At 40.1% G+C, this 16,738-nt stretch overlaps 1 protein-coding gene across 2 annotated transcripts in view; it reads left to right on the top strand.

The window, feature by feature from the left end:
* LOC121856737 (cullin-2-like) overlaps positions 1–16,738 on the top strand; it is a 93,090-nt gene that overhangs the window by 55,742 nt on the left and 20,610 nt on the right. For both annotated transcript variants that reach the window (XM_042352421.1, XM_042352423.1), the window contains exons 12-13: positions 4,241–4,307; positions 12,722–12,807. In XM_042352421.1, the coding sequence (XP_042208355.1) occupies positions 4,241–4,307; positions 12,722–12,807 (153 nt within the window). The remainder of the gene's footprint in view (positions 1–4,240; positions 4,308–12,721; positions 12,808–16,738) is intronic.

Genomic DNA, 16,738 nt, shown 5'->3' with positions numbered 1-16,738 from the left:
GTGTCGTCTGCAGATGGGTTTCAAATTTGGCAGTCTGATTTTTGGTTAACAAACGTGAAGTACAGGCATCCCCCGCATTACAGAAGGGTTCTGTCCCTGGAAAATTGACTGTATCGCGAAATTCCGTAACGCGAAACCTATTTTCCCATTGACTTCCATTATAAAACTGGAGATGCGTTCCTATGGAATTTTTTGTGGCCCCAAAAATGTAATTCAAGCACTTTTATGAATGAAAATAAACATTTATAAACACATACAGTACAGTACATTCAATAATTTATGATATACTTGTAATATGAAGAGAAATACAGTTGGAATAAATAAAAATATTGTACTGTACTCACCACAAAAGATGTTGGGTGAGGATAGGTGGTGCAAAGGGAGTTATTGGGAGGGAGAGGGAGGGGCACTACACTCTTCTGCCCTGCCCTGTAAATCATCATCTGCTTCATCATCTGCTTTCAGCTTTTCTCTGAGGGTGAATAACTCATCCAATTTTGTTTGACGTTTACAGCTCACCTTCTCCTTGTACAGCTCAGTGTAGGAACTGAGAGCATTGTTAACTGCTCTTGCAATCTTGATGTTCCTTTCACGGTTGGGGTCGTTATCAGCAAAGATTTGCAGACCTTCCTGTATTAGTGCAAACCCTTTAGACATATCCTTTGTTGTCAACTGAAGTGGGGTGGGTGGAGATTTTACATCCTCTTCTTGTCCTGCAGCTCGCTCTTGTTCCAGCATCATAAGATCTTCATAAGTCAAATCTTCTCTATGGGACTCTAGCAACTCAACCACATCATTTTCTATGACTTCTTCAAAGCCTACATTATTTGCACGTGTCACAATGTCTTGTTGAACTTGCTGTAAACTTTCAGCTTGTGAAAAACCTTGAAATTCATGGACACACTCTGGCCATATGTATTTCCATGAACCATTCATAGCTGAGGTTTTCACTTCATCCCATGACTCGACTATATTATCCACAGCATCCAAGATGTTGAACTTTTTCCAGAAGTCCCTAATTGTAGGTTTATCCTCACCATCAATTGCTTTTATGAGCTGCAAAAAAGTTTTCCTAAGATAATATGCCTTAAAGTTAGCAATCACACCTTCATCCATTGGCTGCAGCAAGGAAGTGGTGTTCTTGGGGATGTACTCCACTCTCACATTATCAGAAAGATCATTTAAATTTACTGGGTGGCTTGGTGCATTGGCTAAGAGGAGCAATGCTTTATTAGATATGTTACGCTTGGCATTATATCTTTCTACAGCTAGTGAACCAGTCTTGGAAAAGGGTCATAATCATCCAAGCCTTCTTATTGGAATGCCAAATCACAGGTAGATTGGACTTGGCATAGCCCTTGAGAGCCCTTGGATTTTCTGAGTGATACACAAGTAGGGGCTTTAATTTCATGTCACCTGAAGCATTTCCTCCCACAAGAAGTGTTAGACGATCTTTGGATGCTTTAAAGCCTGGTGCTGATTTTTCTTCAATGGAAATAAAAGTTCTAGCAGGCATGCACTTCCAGAAAAGCCCAGTTTCATCACATTGTACACTTGTTCTGGTGTGTAACCTCCTTCATCAATAATTTTCTTCAGCTCAGCAGGATATTTCTTAGCAGAATCTGTATCAGCACTGGCAGCTTCACCGCTCATTTTTATGTTGTGTAAATTAAGGCGCTTCTTTAACCTTTCAAACCAACCTTTACTAGCCAGAAAAGGTTTAACCTCAGAAGATGCACCTTCCTCTTCCTGCAAATCATTATATAAACTTATGGCTTTCTGTTGAATATCCATAGTGTTTAGTGGCACATTGCATTTAGTCTGATCTTCAATCCAGACACTCAGGAGTCGTTCCATATTCAGCATCACATCACTTAGATGAAAATACAAGGTTCGAGCAGTTAATGGAGTAGCAGCTTGAGCACTTGACCTAATTTTGTCCTTATTATCCTGCATTGTTTCCACTAATGAAGTAGCAAGACCTAATGTTTTTGCAATCTGGCTAAGTTTTTCTCCAGCTTCAAACCTTCTTAAAATGTCAAGTTTAATATCCAATGTAATGCCTTTGTGGCTTCTTTTTGCACTACTGCGGTCACTTCCACTTGATGGCCTCTTTCCAGTCATCTTGAATAAGGGTAATGCACTGTACTGTACTTGTATAATATGGACACGAGGTAGTACCTTAAGCTGTGTATTCTTATATTACTCTATTAATTATGTATAGTAAAGTATTACAGAACATGTATTAATCCTATGTAATGTTTCCATTTATTATGCACCATGTTATGTATGTGAATTACCATATTTACATATTATGTATTCAGCATGTGAACGCTGGCATCTGTGCATGCCAGCGCGGAGTGATACATGGAGTTGAGATCACTAGTCCTTATGGCGTGGAAGCCACTGTCTATTTGTTCCTCTGTATTTGTCTCCCGTACGAGAATAAGAACCTATTTTCAAGATAACAAGTGTTTGCGTATACCCTCATTAGTGTAGAACATTTTGGGGGTATCAAAGACAGACATAGAGTACTCACTGTATGTTTATAAAAGTTAAATCCAACTGCTGGGGCGCAAAACATGCGCGCACACTGGATCTAAACAATGGAGTGACTTCTCGTGGCTATGCCACGCTTGGCGGTAGCAAACACCAAGAAATCCACACCTAACAAATTATCATTTAAAAAAAAAAATAATTTTATATTGTGATTTTTTTTATATATTGTTAAATTCACCCCAATTTCCGTAAGGGCGGATTTACGGGCCGTATCGCGAAATTATTGGTCATAACTTACAAATTCCATAAGAGCGAAATTCTGCAACCCAGGGTTCCGTAACGCGGGGGATGCCTGTATAAAATTTCGGGGTATGAATGTCTAATCGCCATATCCGTCCCCCTGCGAAATTCATCATACCTGTACAGTATATGTATGATGATTATTTTTTTTTTACTTTATTAGAGGCCTTGCAACATATTTGTAATTGCAGTTATGTTAATTGATTTATCCTTAGGGTTTGCTTAGGGCTCCCACCCTCTTCTCACGATAATTTCAGTCATATTCGTGAGCATTGCTCTCGCCTTGAGGATTCACTACGTTTCTTGAAAAGAAAACATGGGCAGTCCCAATAGGGAAATCTCAAGCTAAATGATCTTGCATATGACTGTACATCCCACAATTTGTTTATCATGTTCATGTTCTCTTCATTACAGTTTTATTATCAGTACATTTCACAACATAGAAAAGTTATTGCTTAAAATGTCAAACTATAAGTACAATATAGATTAATATTATAAGAAATGTAGTTATTCTTCAGCTGTCTTGCTTCAAACTGATCCTAGGCTTCAGTTGCAAGCTTTGAGTGAACAGAATATAGCTTATGCCCCCAGACTAGGATGGGATGCATAAAGTCCCGAGCTGATAATATAGTCCCATGTTTGAAAAACTAAAATTTTATTACTGCAAATACAGTACAGTCTACAGTGACTCCAATTTCATCTTATACACACTACTGTACTAATTTCACTTTGTGTCTTGCAGTTTTGCTGTCTCGTCATGTGAAATTGTCATCGCCATACAGTATCTTTAATTTTCTTCACTCTTTATACTGACCCATATTTCTAGCCTTTAACCTAGATGTTTTTTTTATTATTTCCTCGTTAAAGACACTAAACTGCTACAGTAAAATCAGACATTCTTGCCTCACCAAATGTATTCTCAAATACTTTGCCATTCACCTATCCATGATAACCAACCATAACACAAGTCTTACATATAGACATGTTTACACTTTGTAGTGTATAGGTTACTTTTTTTTCTGTGAAATTGTTTATTTTGCAAAATGACCGGCATGCATATTGGTAATTTTGCATAATAACTTACATGCAGATAATCCAAACTAATCTAACCTTGTGGTTAGGGCAGCACATAGTCCAAATTAAAAAAAGAAAAAGAAACAAGAACAGGACCACTTAACTGTGTATCAAGCTACACAAGTCATCCTATCCTAACCTAAGCTAAGCTAACCTAACTAAACTAACTTTATTCAACCATAAGGTTAGGTTACTTTAGCTTATCTGTTTGTAGGTTATTTTGCAAAATTACCAATAAGCATGCCGGTCATTTTGCAAAATAGCCAATTTCGCCCCAAAAACGTAACATATACATTTGAAATGTCATGAAATTGTATTTTTAGTCAAAATCATAGTTCTTATTAATATATTTTATGTTTTTTTGCAGTTTGAAAGTTTTTATCACAAGCACTTTAATGGTAGGAAGCTTACATGGCTACATCATTTATGTCAAGGTAAGAGCTGCTGTATCTTTTACCTTACCTGTGTGTTTTCATCATTGTTGTGCATTAAATCTGGTTATAATCCATGCCCATCAGATTTGATATTTTTTATCATTATCAAATTTTCTCAATCTATTTACAACATGAAATTCTTCTAACTTGCCTTTGTACAAGAATAAACATACAGGTATAGTGATGAATTTCTCATTTTTTCCCATGGGAAGAATAAAGAGCTATTACTTCTTGAGCATTGCTTAGTATGTTTGTTTAAAATAAACTGGTACTGTTTTAATGATATACATTGCATAGTAACAGACCTGGCCATCTCTTATAGCTGCTTTAGTTGTTGTACATTGAAGTTATAATATCCTCTTGAGGTAAAACATGAAGAAAAATATCATGATATTAAGCGACATGTGAAGTCTCTGTCATGCACTTATTAAACATGGGTTATGGAACAATGCGTTTGGTCTCTTAAGGTACAGGTATTGAAGCTGTTACGGTATTCATGTTACTTAAACTCATTTTTTTCTATAGTTGGATGGCTTCTTTTTTTTTTTTTTCTCTCTTTCTCTCTCCAGAGATCATAACAAGGTTTCCTAGTGTTGTTTGATTAGCTCAGAATAATTACACATATACTTAAATCATGGTGTCCTCAATACAAATAGTAAAATTGTGAGGTTTAGATCAGACATTGCCTTACAAATTCATCTCTCTAACACAAATATTTAGTTTATAACGAATGCTGTGGGAAAGGGAGGGTAAATGTGACTGATTCCCCCCCCCAAAGGATAGCTTTAATGATTGTTTGCCACCAACTTCAGTACTGTACCGCTTCATTCATGATACAATATTGTTTATTTGTTTTTCATTAATTAGTAAAGATACATTACTGTAATAATCTCTGCTTATTAATACAGTGGAGTCTGGATTTACGTGGTTTTGGTTAACGCGTTTGGTCATTTATGCTGTGCCTTGCCAGAATCGAAATGCTTTAATTATGTGGTAAATTTGGTCATTTACGCGACGAGTCGCTGGAGGGTTCAGACACGCCGCGCCATTTTGGATTCAAGCGGCCCACCATCCCGTCAAGTGGCACGAGTAAGGTTGCGCAGTATGTCGCTGTTGCGTTATCGGTGACGTCATATGACGTATCGGACTGTGATTGGGCCACGCATCCTTACCTCCCTCCCCCGCTAGCTGTGATTGGTTTAATGTAATATGACGTGCCCTGCCACGGGAAGGAAGAAGTCGCTGACCTAGCAGGGCCTGTCTCATTGTTCTCAGTCCGCGTAGACAGTTCTCTCTTGTGCCCGCTATTCCCCTCACAATGGCTTCCGCGGGACCCCCACTACCAGAGAAAAACATTGAATTACCTGGACCAAGCCATGATTGTGTGAAGGAAATCATAGAGTTGGGGGAGAAAATTAAGCTCATCTTTAACAACGACCCAGACAAGCATCGGTATGAAGCGTCTAATAACCATCTGACGAAATTTATGGAGCCGTATATCCAGATCTATCTCGACAACATCAATGCTAGTCGTCAACGTAGTATTGAGGACTTCCTCGCCCGCAACCCACCACAACCACAGCCAGCCCAAGTCAGTGATAGTGATAGTGACGATATGGACTTTGAGAGGTTTGTCTGGGAGGCCCTGCAAACCTCTGCGAGTAGTGAAAGTGATTCACCGGAGGGCCACTAATCTGCCCTCTGCCTCGGAACCAGCCGCCATCCACGTGTGCCGACCCATCTTTTCTACTAACGTAAGTGTTAAAAAACCTAATATTATCGATATTTCTCTTAATTATTAATTGTGTGTGCATACCATCATAAAATTAAGATGTTATTTTTACTACAACGTACGTATTGTGTCGGAAAAAAAGGAGTTTGGGGGTTGGCCCAGTCTCTATTTCAATTAATCCCATATGTTCTGTTATTTCATTTACGTGTTTCTTGTGTTACGCGGGCCTCCACGGGTTCAATTGACCACGTAAATGCAGACCCCACTGTACCTGTACTCTTCATATACAATACAGTACAGTACTGTGTATACATATACAGTAACTCATAGGTAAAAATTAATGTCATTCAAGACGTCTTCAGGTCATAAGACCCATTAATCCCCCATCTAACAATGGCTGACCTGACATTGCATTCAGGATTATTTTGATAAAAAATGGTGTGTCTAACGAAATAAGAATTGATTTTATTGACCCCAGTATCAACATTTCTTTCGTTTTTATTTATTTATTTATTTATTTATTTATTTATTTATTTATTTTAAAGAATGGAATTCCCATCTTTATATCATATCAAAATATTTTGTTTAAGGATGTTGTATTGGAAACGTCTTGGAGAGAATTTATTATGGATCATTATGGTATAAAATTCATCTCCCTATCACAATTAGCCACGCTTGAATGGGGGAGAAGTGACCACAGGGCTGTCCCCCCTCACCCCCCATAAGGTTAGACTCCCACACTCTCAGTCCAACATTACACCCCTACATCACACACCTATACAAGCACACCCTCCAACAACCACCCACACAAACACCCCCTCCAACAACCACACACACAAACACACCCTCCAACAACCACACACACAAACACCCCCTCCAACAACCACCCACACAAACACCCTCCAACAAACACCACACACACACACACACCCTCCAACAACCACCCACACAAACACCCCTCCAACAACCACACACAAACACACCCTCCAACAACCACACACAAACACCCTCCAACAACCACCCACACAACACACCCCTCAACAACCACCCACACACAACACCCTCCACACACACCACACACACACCCTCCAACAACCACCCACACAAACACCCCTCCAACAACCACCCACACAAACACCCCTCCAACAACCACACACACAAAACACCCTCCAACAACCACCCACACAAACACACCCTCCAACAACCACCCACACAAACATCCAACAACCACCCACACAAACACCCCAACAACCACACAAACACACCCTCCAACAACCACACACACAAACACACCCTCCAACAACCACCCACACAACACACCTCCAACAACCACCCACACAAACACCCCCAACAACCACACACACAACCTCCAACAACCACCCACACAACACACCCTCCAACAACCACCCACACAAACACCCCTCCAACAACCACACACACAAACACCCCCTCCAACAACCACCCACACAAACACCCCTCCAACAACCACCCACACAAACACACCCTCCAACAACCACCCACACAAACACACCTCCAACAACCACCCACACAACAACACACACTCCAACAACCACACACACCCTCCAACAACCACACACACAAACACCCCTCCAACAACCACCCACAAACACAACCCTCCAACAACCACACCACACCAACACAACAACAACACACCACCCAACAACCACCCACACAAACACACCTCCAACAACCACACACACAAACACACCCCTCCAACAACCACCCACACAAACACAACAACACCCACACCACCCCTCAACAACCACCCACACAAACACACCTCCAACAACCACCCACACACAACACACCCCACCACCCACACACCCACACACACACCCTCCAACAACCACCCACACAAACACACCCTCCAACAACCACCCACACAAACACACCCTCCAACAAACAACCACCCACACACCTCCAACAACCACACACACAAACACACAACACAACAACACCCAACAACCACCCACACAAACACACCTCCAACAACCACCCACACAAACACACCTCCAACAACCACACACACACAACAACCACCCACACAAACACACCCTCCAACAACCACCCACACAAACACACCCTCCAACAACCACCCACAAAACACCCTCCAACAACCACCCACACACACCCCTCCAACAACCACCCACACACACACCCTCCACAACCACCCACACAAACACACCCTCCAACAACCACCCACACAAACACACCCTCCAACAACCACACACAAACACCCCTCCAACAACCACACACAAACACCCCTCCAACAACCACCCACACAAACACCTCCAACAACCACCCACACAAACACCCCTCCAACAACCAACCCACACAAACACACCCTCCACAACCACCCACACAAACACACCTCCAACAACCACCCACACAAACACACCCTCCAACAACCACCCACACAAACACACCTCCAACAACCAGCACACCCTCCAACAACCACCCACACAAACACACCTCCAACAACCACCCACATCCCACCACCACACAAACACCTCCAACAATCCACTCAAACACCCTCCAACAACCACCCACACAAACACAACACCACCCTCCAACAACCACCCACACAAACACACCCTCCAACAACCACCCACACATACACACCCTCCAACAACCACCCACACAAACACACCCTCCAACAACCACCCACACAAACACACCCTCCAACAACCACCTACACGCACAACCTCCAACAACCACCCACACTCACCCTTCAACACCCCCCACACACCTCTACATCACCCACACCATCTTTACTCACACACACACACCAAACACATCCCAACATCACACACACTCCAACAACCACCTACACGCACACCCTCCAATAACCATTCACACACCCCAACATCACACCCTCCCCACACACACAGCCACACACCCACATTCCCACAAACACACATTCCCACACACACATTCCAACACCACTCACACACCTCCAACACCACTCACAGACCTCCAACACCACTCACAGACCTCCAACACCACTCACATACCTCCAACATGGGAATTAAGACAGCAAGCATGAGGAGTGAAGGTCTTACTGTATGACTGAGTGGTAGTGAGTTAATGTTGAGCACTTGGCAACACTCATTTCCACTCCAACTTTCTATTAATCCTCACCTTTCTGTTTTCTCACTCCATATTTTAAAATGTTATGTAACATAATGTTGAAGGGATACAACTTTGCTCATTCATACTTATACTTATCACAATCTCCCTAAAAATACTTTAGCTTTCGTGTTTATTCAAGACATCTTCAGGTCATGAGACCCACTAATCCTCCACCCAAGAAAGGGTGACATGACATTCCATCAGAAGGTCAGTAATATGAGACCACTAATCCCCACAGCTCCATGGGAGTGGAAAATAACAGTCTTTGCTGTAACACACAGCTTCATTCACGCCCATCATATAGATTTTAAATTTTCAAATACTATATTTATTTCACCAAACTTTTAGATAAACTATTCTAGATTATTATAGTAGAGAAATGGAGTTTCTAAGTTAATTAGAACTGTATTTACGGACTCTGGTAGTTTAGACTCGAGGAAAACATCCCCAGCACCCAGAAACATTCTGGGGAAGTGGGCTAGTGTCTGTCTGTGCAAGATGTCTAGTTTAGACACTCGGAATCTTTTCCCAGTAACCAGAAAAGATTCCGGGATAAGGAATTTTTCCTGGTTTGAGAAAGTTATTTGGTTAGCTGGAAATATCTCATCCATGGAATTGCTCTGCACCAAGTGTTCCGGCTAACGGGGATATCGTGGGCAAAAACTGAAAAGAGAGTGAACAGTTTTGGAAACAGCTTTAGGTACTGTACTGTACTGTACATTTTTCTGTTTTTGTTTCTGGTTTTTGTTTTTCAATTTACAAGTACCAACTTTATTATTACTTATATGATTTTTTTATTTCACCAATAAATATTATTATTTTTTTATCTAACACTTATTGTCCTTACTTGGTCGTTTGTTGGCTAAAACACAAGTTGATTGTACAGTATTGAAAACTGTAATGCATGATTTCAGCATCTTCAAAAATATTACAGTACTGAACTTCTTTATTCTCTTTACATTTTTTCTTGTTTCATGTGAAAGAGCAAACAATTGTACGTACAGTAGGGTCGGGATATATCGCGACTTTATATAATGATTTTTTTTATATCGCGGCTACCAAAATTATCAAAATTTTTCTCTATCTGGTGATAATTTTTTTATTTCGTGAGGGAATCGGGCAAGAAATATTTCAAATGTACTTCCACGGCAAACAAATGTGTTATTTGCTCATCAAAGGCGCCACCGTGGCTGCTCAATCACGCATTCACTCTCGCCCGCTCAGTCTTTCTGAGTGAGTGACAAGAAAGCAGCCGACTCTGCTGCAGATTACGACTTTTAAAGCGAGTGTAAATGAGTTGCGAGTGACGTGAAGATAATGGAAAGCTTAATGGAAAAGATTTAATACTGTAACTAATATTTTTGGTGTTCGTTTATGTAGGTGTGGGATTGTCCGGTGAGGGTGGCAGTGCATCGTCTGCTGCCGAGTCTGGTGTTCCTTGATATTGATACTGACATTGAAATAGCCTGTTGTTCCCGAGTCTAGCGTTTATTGATGCTTTAATTAGTAAGAAAATGAACCCGTTAAGTCAAGTTTAGTAAATTTTTTGGGCCTCCATAACCTAACCCTAATTTCCCCATTGATTACATGTAATTATATATATCGCAATTAGTATATAGTGAACATCGTTGGACCCCATCTCGCGATATATCTTGACCCTACTGTATAATATAGTTGGTTTTATCTTAGGAAAAAATGAACCTTTTGCTGAAAATCTATTTGAAGAAAAAATAGATAGTACAGGTTGTACCTCTCTAGTCCGGCAACCTCGGGACCTGACCGGTGCCGGACTATGGAAATTCACCCTTTTCCTGGATAGATAGTGACTTGTGCTAAGCTTGGAAGCACTAGCACCACTCTCTCTGCTTCATGGTCTCTTTGAAGACATATTGAAGGGTTAAATGTCGTACAGTAGCTTCTCAAATTTTGCGAGTTTTTAGTTCAACTTTTTTTTTTGGAACACACAAAAAAAATAAAAATAAAATTTTTGACGGTGGAAACTCGAATTTCGACGGGTTTGAGTGGCCCACCAACGTTCAGACGACGTACAGAATCGTGTAAACAGCGTCATTTCTCTTATGTACAAAGGATTCATTATTGTTTATTACTGAATGTATTTTTGATTGAATTAATGTTTATGTGTGCAAAATGAGCAATTCATTTCATTAATAATACAGTACGTAGAATATTAAAACACACGAGGAAATGTGACGACATTGTTTTCGTTGATTACAAAACCAGTGACTGACTGGTTCTGCATATAAAACTGAAGAAAATAAGACCTTGGCTGTAGCTGTAGTAAAATTAATATGATTGTTTTAAGTAATGTCATTTAATGTTAATAAATGGAACAATAGAAGTCGCTAACGATAATGGTAAAGAAAAAAAAGAGAGATCGCGTATGTAAGTGCGCACATGTGAAAACATATCGTCATTACTCTACATAAGAATATGAAAGCAACACTTATTTACCGTTCATATATATTTTAATTAATGTTTCTGATTTTTTTTTATTGAATTAATGTTTGTGTGTAAAATGAACAATACAATTCATTAATATGTGGAATATTAAAACACACGAGGAGACGAGACAGCTGCCGGCATTGTTTTCGTTAATGATTACAAAACCAGTGACTGATTGGTTCTACATATAAAACTGAAGAAAATATGACCCTGATTGTAGCTGTAGTAAAATTAATGTAAAAAAATTAATATGGTTGCATGAAGTAATGTTATTTAATGTTAATAAATGGAACAATAATTAATAGTAGCTAACCATTAATGGTAAAGAAAAAAAAGTGAGACTGCGCGTATGTAAGTATGCACATGTGAAAACAGATCGTCATTACATAAGAATATGAAAGCAACACTTATTTACTGCTCATATATATTGAAGGGTTAAATGTTGTTCTCTGTATAGACAAGCAGAGAGAGAGCAGCCGAACTGCCGGATGTAAACAAACCTTAATTTCCCGGGGCTTTGTTGTTGTTGTTTTTTTTACGGGGATTAGCCCACCCGGGCATAGGTCACTGACCCACATTGGGGCCTGAGGGGCAAAAATTTAATACTCCTGTAATAATAATAATAATAATAATTCAGATAAGTTTAAAAAAAAAAAAAAAAAGCTGCCTATCTACCTATTGGACAAACTAAAATCGTTCTGGACCACTGGAGTTTCCGGACCACAGAATGCCGGACTAGAGAGGTACAACCTGTACTACAGTGTGGCTCTTCCGTGCAAGAAGGTCACAACTGGCCCATGCGTTGGAGGGGTACTTGTTATAAATTAGGTGGCGCACAGGAGTGTTAAGAGACTGCAGTTTACCATTTAACAATGATTCTGTTCAATGAATTTGCATATCATTTATTTTTTTTTAATTTTGATCACTTGAGGTGTATCTTAGCAATAATTTTATTATTTCAGTAAGCTGGTTTTGAATATTATTTAATTTTGCCCCTCATAAATAAGATTTTTTTTTTTTTTAATCTTTGATTAAAGGTTTTTAACAGCATTCTTATCTTTTACAGGAGAGTTGAAGGTGAGCCACAGCAAACGGACATATCTCATCACCATGTCGACTTTCCAGATGGCTATGTTGCTCATGTATGAGAAGGTAAAATTTTTAACTATTTTTTTATATGAATATATATCTTATTCATTAGCTTGCTAAGAGTGATGTTCCAATTTATTGGTTGCTTTATTCAAGACTTGCAATTGTTTCAAGTTAAATTTATTAATTTGAAATGAGTTAGTTTAGTTTTGCTTTCTTTCTTGAAGAATTGAGGCAAACAAACAAAATTTCCTATTCTGTACCTTGGACACTTCCTAAACCAGACTTGTTTGATGCATCAAGCTTTGGATGGGAGTGGTATCCATATTTCTGAGGGACTTGATGGCAGTGGGCCTTGGAATGATTTCACTTTAATCTAAAGGAGCTATTGGTTCCCTTGTTCTTTCATTGAGAGCATAGTGATCTACTACAGGGTAGGAACATCATGCATTTATAGATTCAGGCATCCCTCGCGTTACGGAAGCCCGGGTTACGGAATTTCGCTCTTATGGAATTTGTAAATTATGACCAATAATTTCGCATTACCGCCCGTAAATCCGCCCTTACGGAAATTGGGGTAAATTTTAACAATTAAAAAAAATCACTAAAGCTGTAATTTTTTTTTAAAAATTATAATTTGTTAGGTGTGGATTTATTGGTGTTTGCTACCGCCAAGCGTGGCATCGCCACGAGGAGTCACTCCATTGTTTACATCCAGTGTGCGCGCATGTTTCGCGCCCCAGCAGTTGGATTTAACTTTTACAAACATACAGCAAATACAGTACAGTACAGCACGGTGCATTACCCTTATTCAAGATGACTGGAAAGAGGCCATCAAGTGGAAGTGACTGCAGTAGTGCAAAAAGAAGCCGCAAAGGCATTACATTGGATATTAAACTTGACGTTTTAAGAAGGTATATCATAAATTATTTAATGTACTGTATTGAATGTGTTTATAAATGTTTATTTTCATTCATAAAAGTGCTTGAATTACTTTTTTGGGGCCGAAAAAAGTCCTTAGGACTGCATCTCCAGTTTTATAATGGAAGTCAATGGGAAAATAGGTTTCGCGTTACGGAATTTCGCGATACAGTCAATTTTTCAGGGACAGAACCCTTCTGTAATGCGGGGGATGCCTATAATTTTCAGTGTTTTCATGTACAGGTATCTCTCACTTTATGAACATTTTGGAAACATATATCCGCTTATATGAATTTCCTAAATTGACACCACTACTGTATTTTGAGATACGAAAGCTTTCCCCACTTATGCGAATTTGGATCCTGGTAAAAATTCAAATAGCATCCTGGAAGTCAGCTGGGGCGGCCATCTTGGGGAGAGATACGCAGAGACATCTTTTCACTCATTAATCATAACCCTCCTCCCTCCCGCGTCTTTCCATCTGCCATTCATTGTGTATGTGTGAAGTGATCCCTCTTTATCCATGTGTATTCATGCCATCCTTTTGTTATACCTTTCGTTGTGGCATCCAAGTGTTCTGCTAAATCCTCGGCTACCCATACTACATCAAAGAAAATATGAAAAGCTGTAACTCTTGAGCCAAAGCTGGAGGTTAAAAAGTGTCAAGAATGTGGTAATGGCTTTACAAAAGTTGGGAAAGATCTTGGTTTGGCTGTTTCTACTGTGGCCACAATTTATAAGCAAACTGATGAGATCAAGCAAGTAGCTGAAAACATCACACGTGTAGGAGCAAGCAGACTAACTCATAGTTGTGACTTTGTGATGGATAACATGGAGCATCTTCTCCAACTGGAGATAGAAGACCAGACTTCACATGCCCCTGCCCCCTGTGCACCCTCTTCATCAAAAAGAAGGCTTTGTTATTGTGGGAAGATTGCAGGTGTGACCTCACATCTGACCAGGTAACCATCGTGAGTGATTTCAAGGCCAATTCTGGGCAAATCTACACAACTTGAAGTTGACCGTGGAAGCTACAAGTGCCAACACCTAAGGTGCTGGGCTGTTCTGGAAGAGGGTGCTGTCACAATGCGTCACATACGTACCTTCATTGCTCAGGAGGAGAAGACTGCACCCGGTTTAAGGTAGCCAAGAACAGGCTCACCCTTTTGCTTGGTGGTAATGCTGAAGGTGACCTGAAGTTAGTTTACCACTCAGAAAATCCTAGGACTCGTAAGGAATTCTACAAGGAGCATCTTTCAGTTATTTAGCACTCCAACCAGAAGGCGTGGATGACAACGGCTCTGATGCAGAATTTCGTAATTAATTACCTCTCAAGCATGTGCAAGGAGTATTGTTCCAAGAACAACTTGGACAACAAATTCCTCATCTTCTTTGACAATGCTCCTATACACCCACCCAACATCGAGGTGATGTTTGTGCCACCTAACACCACCTCACTCATCCAATCCATGGATCAAGGTGTCATTTCCACCTTCAAGGCTTACTGCCTTCAGCACACAATGTGGGATCTTGTGCACCAGACTGCAGATAACTAGACCAGCATCAAGGAATTGTGGAATGTCTTCAATATTAAGAAAGCCATTGACCACATCAATGAGTCTTGGAAGGAGATGTCAGAGCAAACCATGAACGGCGTGTGGTGCAGGATTTGCCCGAGTGCATGCACGATTTTCTTGGACTTGGTGATGTGGGAAATGTGCAGCAGGACATTGTGGGAAAAGAGCAGCAGGACATTGTTAACTTTGCCCAAGAGGTTGGGTTTGAGGAGGTGGACAGGGGGTATGTCCAGGATCTGCTCTAGTCACACAGCCAGGTCCTCACCAATGAAGAACTCGTGCAGCTCCAGCAGCAGAGGTTTCATGAAGAGGAGGAGGACCAGCCAGAAAAGCTACCTGAGATCCAGCTCACTCTCAAGGTTATCAGTAAGGTCCTTGACCTCGTTTGTAAGGGGCTCAACTTTTACCGTGCCAAGGACCCTCTCAGGGAAAGGAGTGGTGCAGTTGCCTCTAGTATGGAGAGAGACATCAAAGTCTACACTGAGATTCAACAACAGCTGAAGAACAAGGCAAGACAACCGACCATATCCTCCTCCTTCAGACCCATCACCACCTTCAAACCGCTTCCTGCATCTTCAAATTCCAGTCCCACTCCCTCCACCAGTGGATTTTCTTTCACTCCTTCCACCTCTGGTGTGACTGTGGTGCCCTTGGCAGACAGCAGTGATGAGGTTGACAACCCTCCTCATCTTGCTGATTAAGGTCCTTACTAAGCTAGCCTCTTTCACCCCCTTGTGGTGGCAAACCCAGACTGCCCTCCCATAAGGTACTGTACGAAAGTTATACAGTACAGGTATTTTATTAATGTTTTTCATGTGTTAGGTAGTAAATTACAGTAGTTTTGTACTAGTTATCATTAATTAGGTAAGATTTTTGTTGTTTGTGAACCGTTTTCATGTTTTTGGTGTATGATGCAGTATTATTATTATTATTTATTTTATATTTTTATACTTTTTAAACTGAACTATTTTAACAGTATATTCTTCTATTCGCTATACAGTGGTCCCTCGGTTAACGAAATTTTGGTTAACGAATTACCTTCCATAAGAATCTTCAATTCGGTTAACGAAAAAAAATTTGATTAACGAAATCCTTATGAAAATCACATTTTGTTTTGAACATCAGCTGATAAGCTGAGGAGGTACTCAGCCAATTCAGTGATCTCTTCTATGTTTACATTCAAACTAATCACTATCTTATAAGAATTCCAGCAATACAAATTAAATTCACCCTGGTCACTTCTATTAAATTTTATAAGCAAAAAACAAAAACTCAATCTAAAAGAAAAAAATAAACAAACAATTAAATACTTCACACCACAGGCGCCAACTGTCAAACATGTCACTGTCACCCCTCCCTCCCTACCCTCCACCTTCCTGAGAAACGTTTGGGGAAAAAGACTAGGATTACAGATTTAAAAATAAATAATACCTCAGACTAAAGTTAGGATAATATAATTTGCATTGCTGAAATCCTTGCAAGACAGGGAATATTTT

This window comes from Homarus americanus, unplaced genomic scaffold (assembly GCF_018991925.1).
Source record: "Homarus americanus isolate GMGI-L3 unplaced genomic scaffold, GMGI_Hamer_2.0 scaffold10135, whole genome shotgun sequence".
Taxonomy (NCBI): domain Eukaryota; kingdom Metazoa; phylum Arthropoda; class Malacostraca; order Decapoda; family Nephropidae; genus Homarus; species Homarus americanus.
This window is presented reverse-complemented; position numbering and strand designations above follow the sequence as displayed.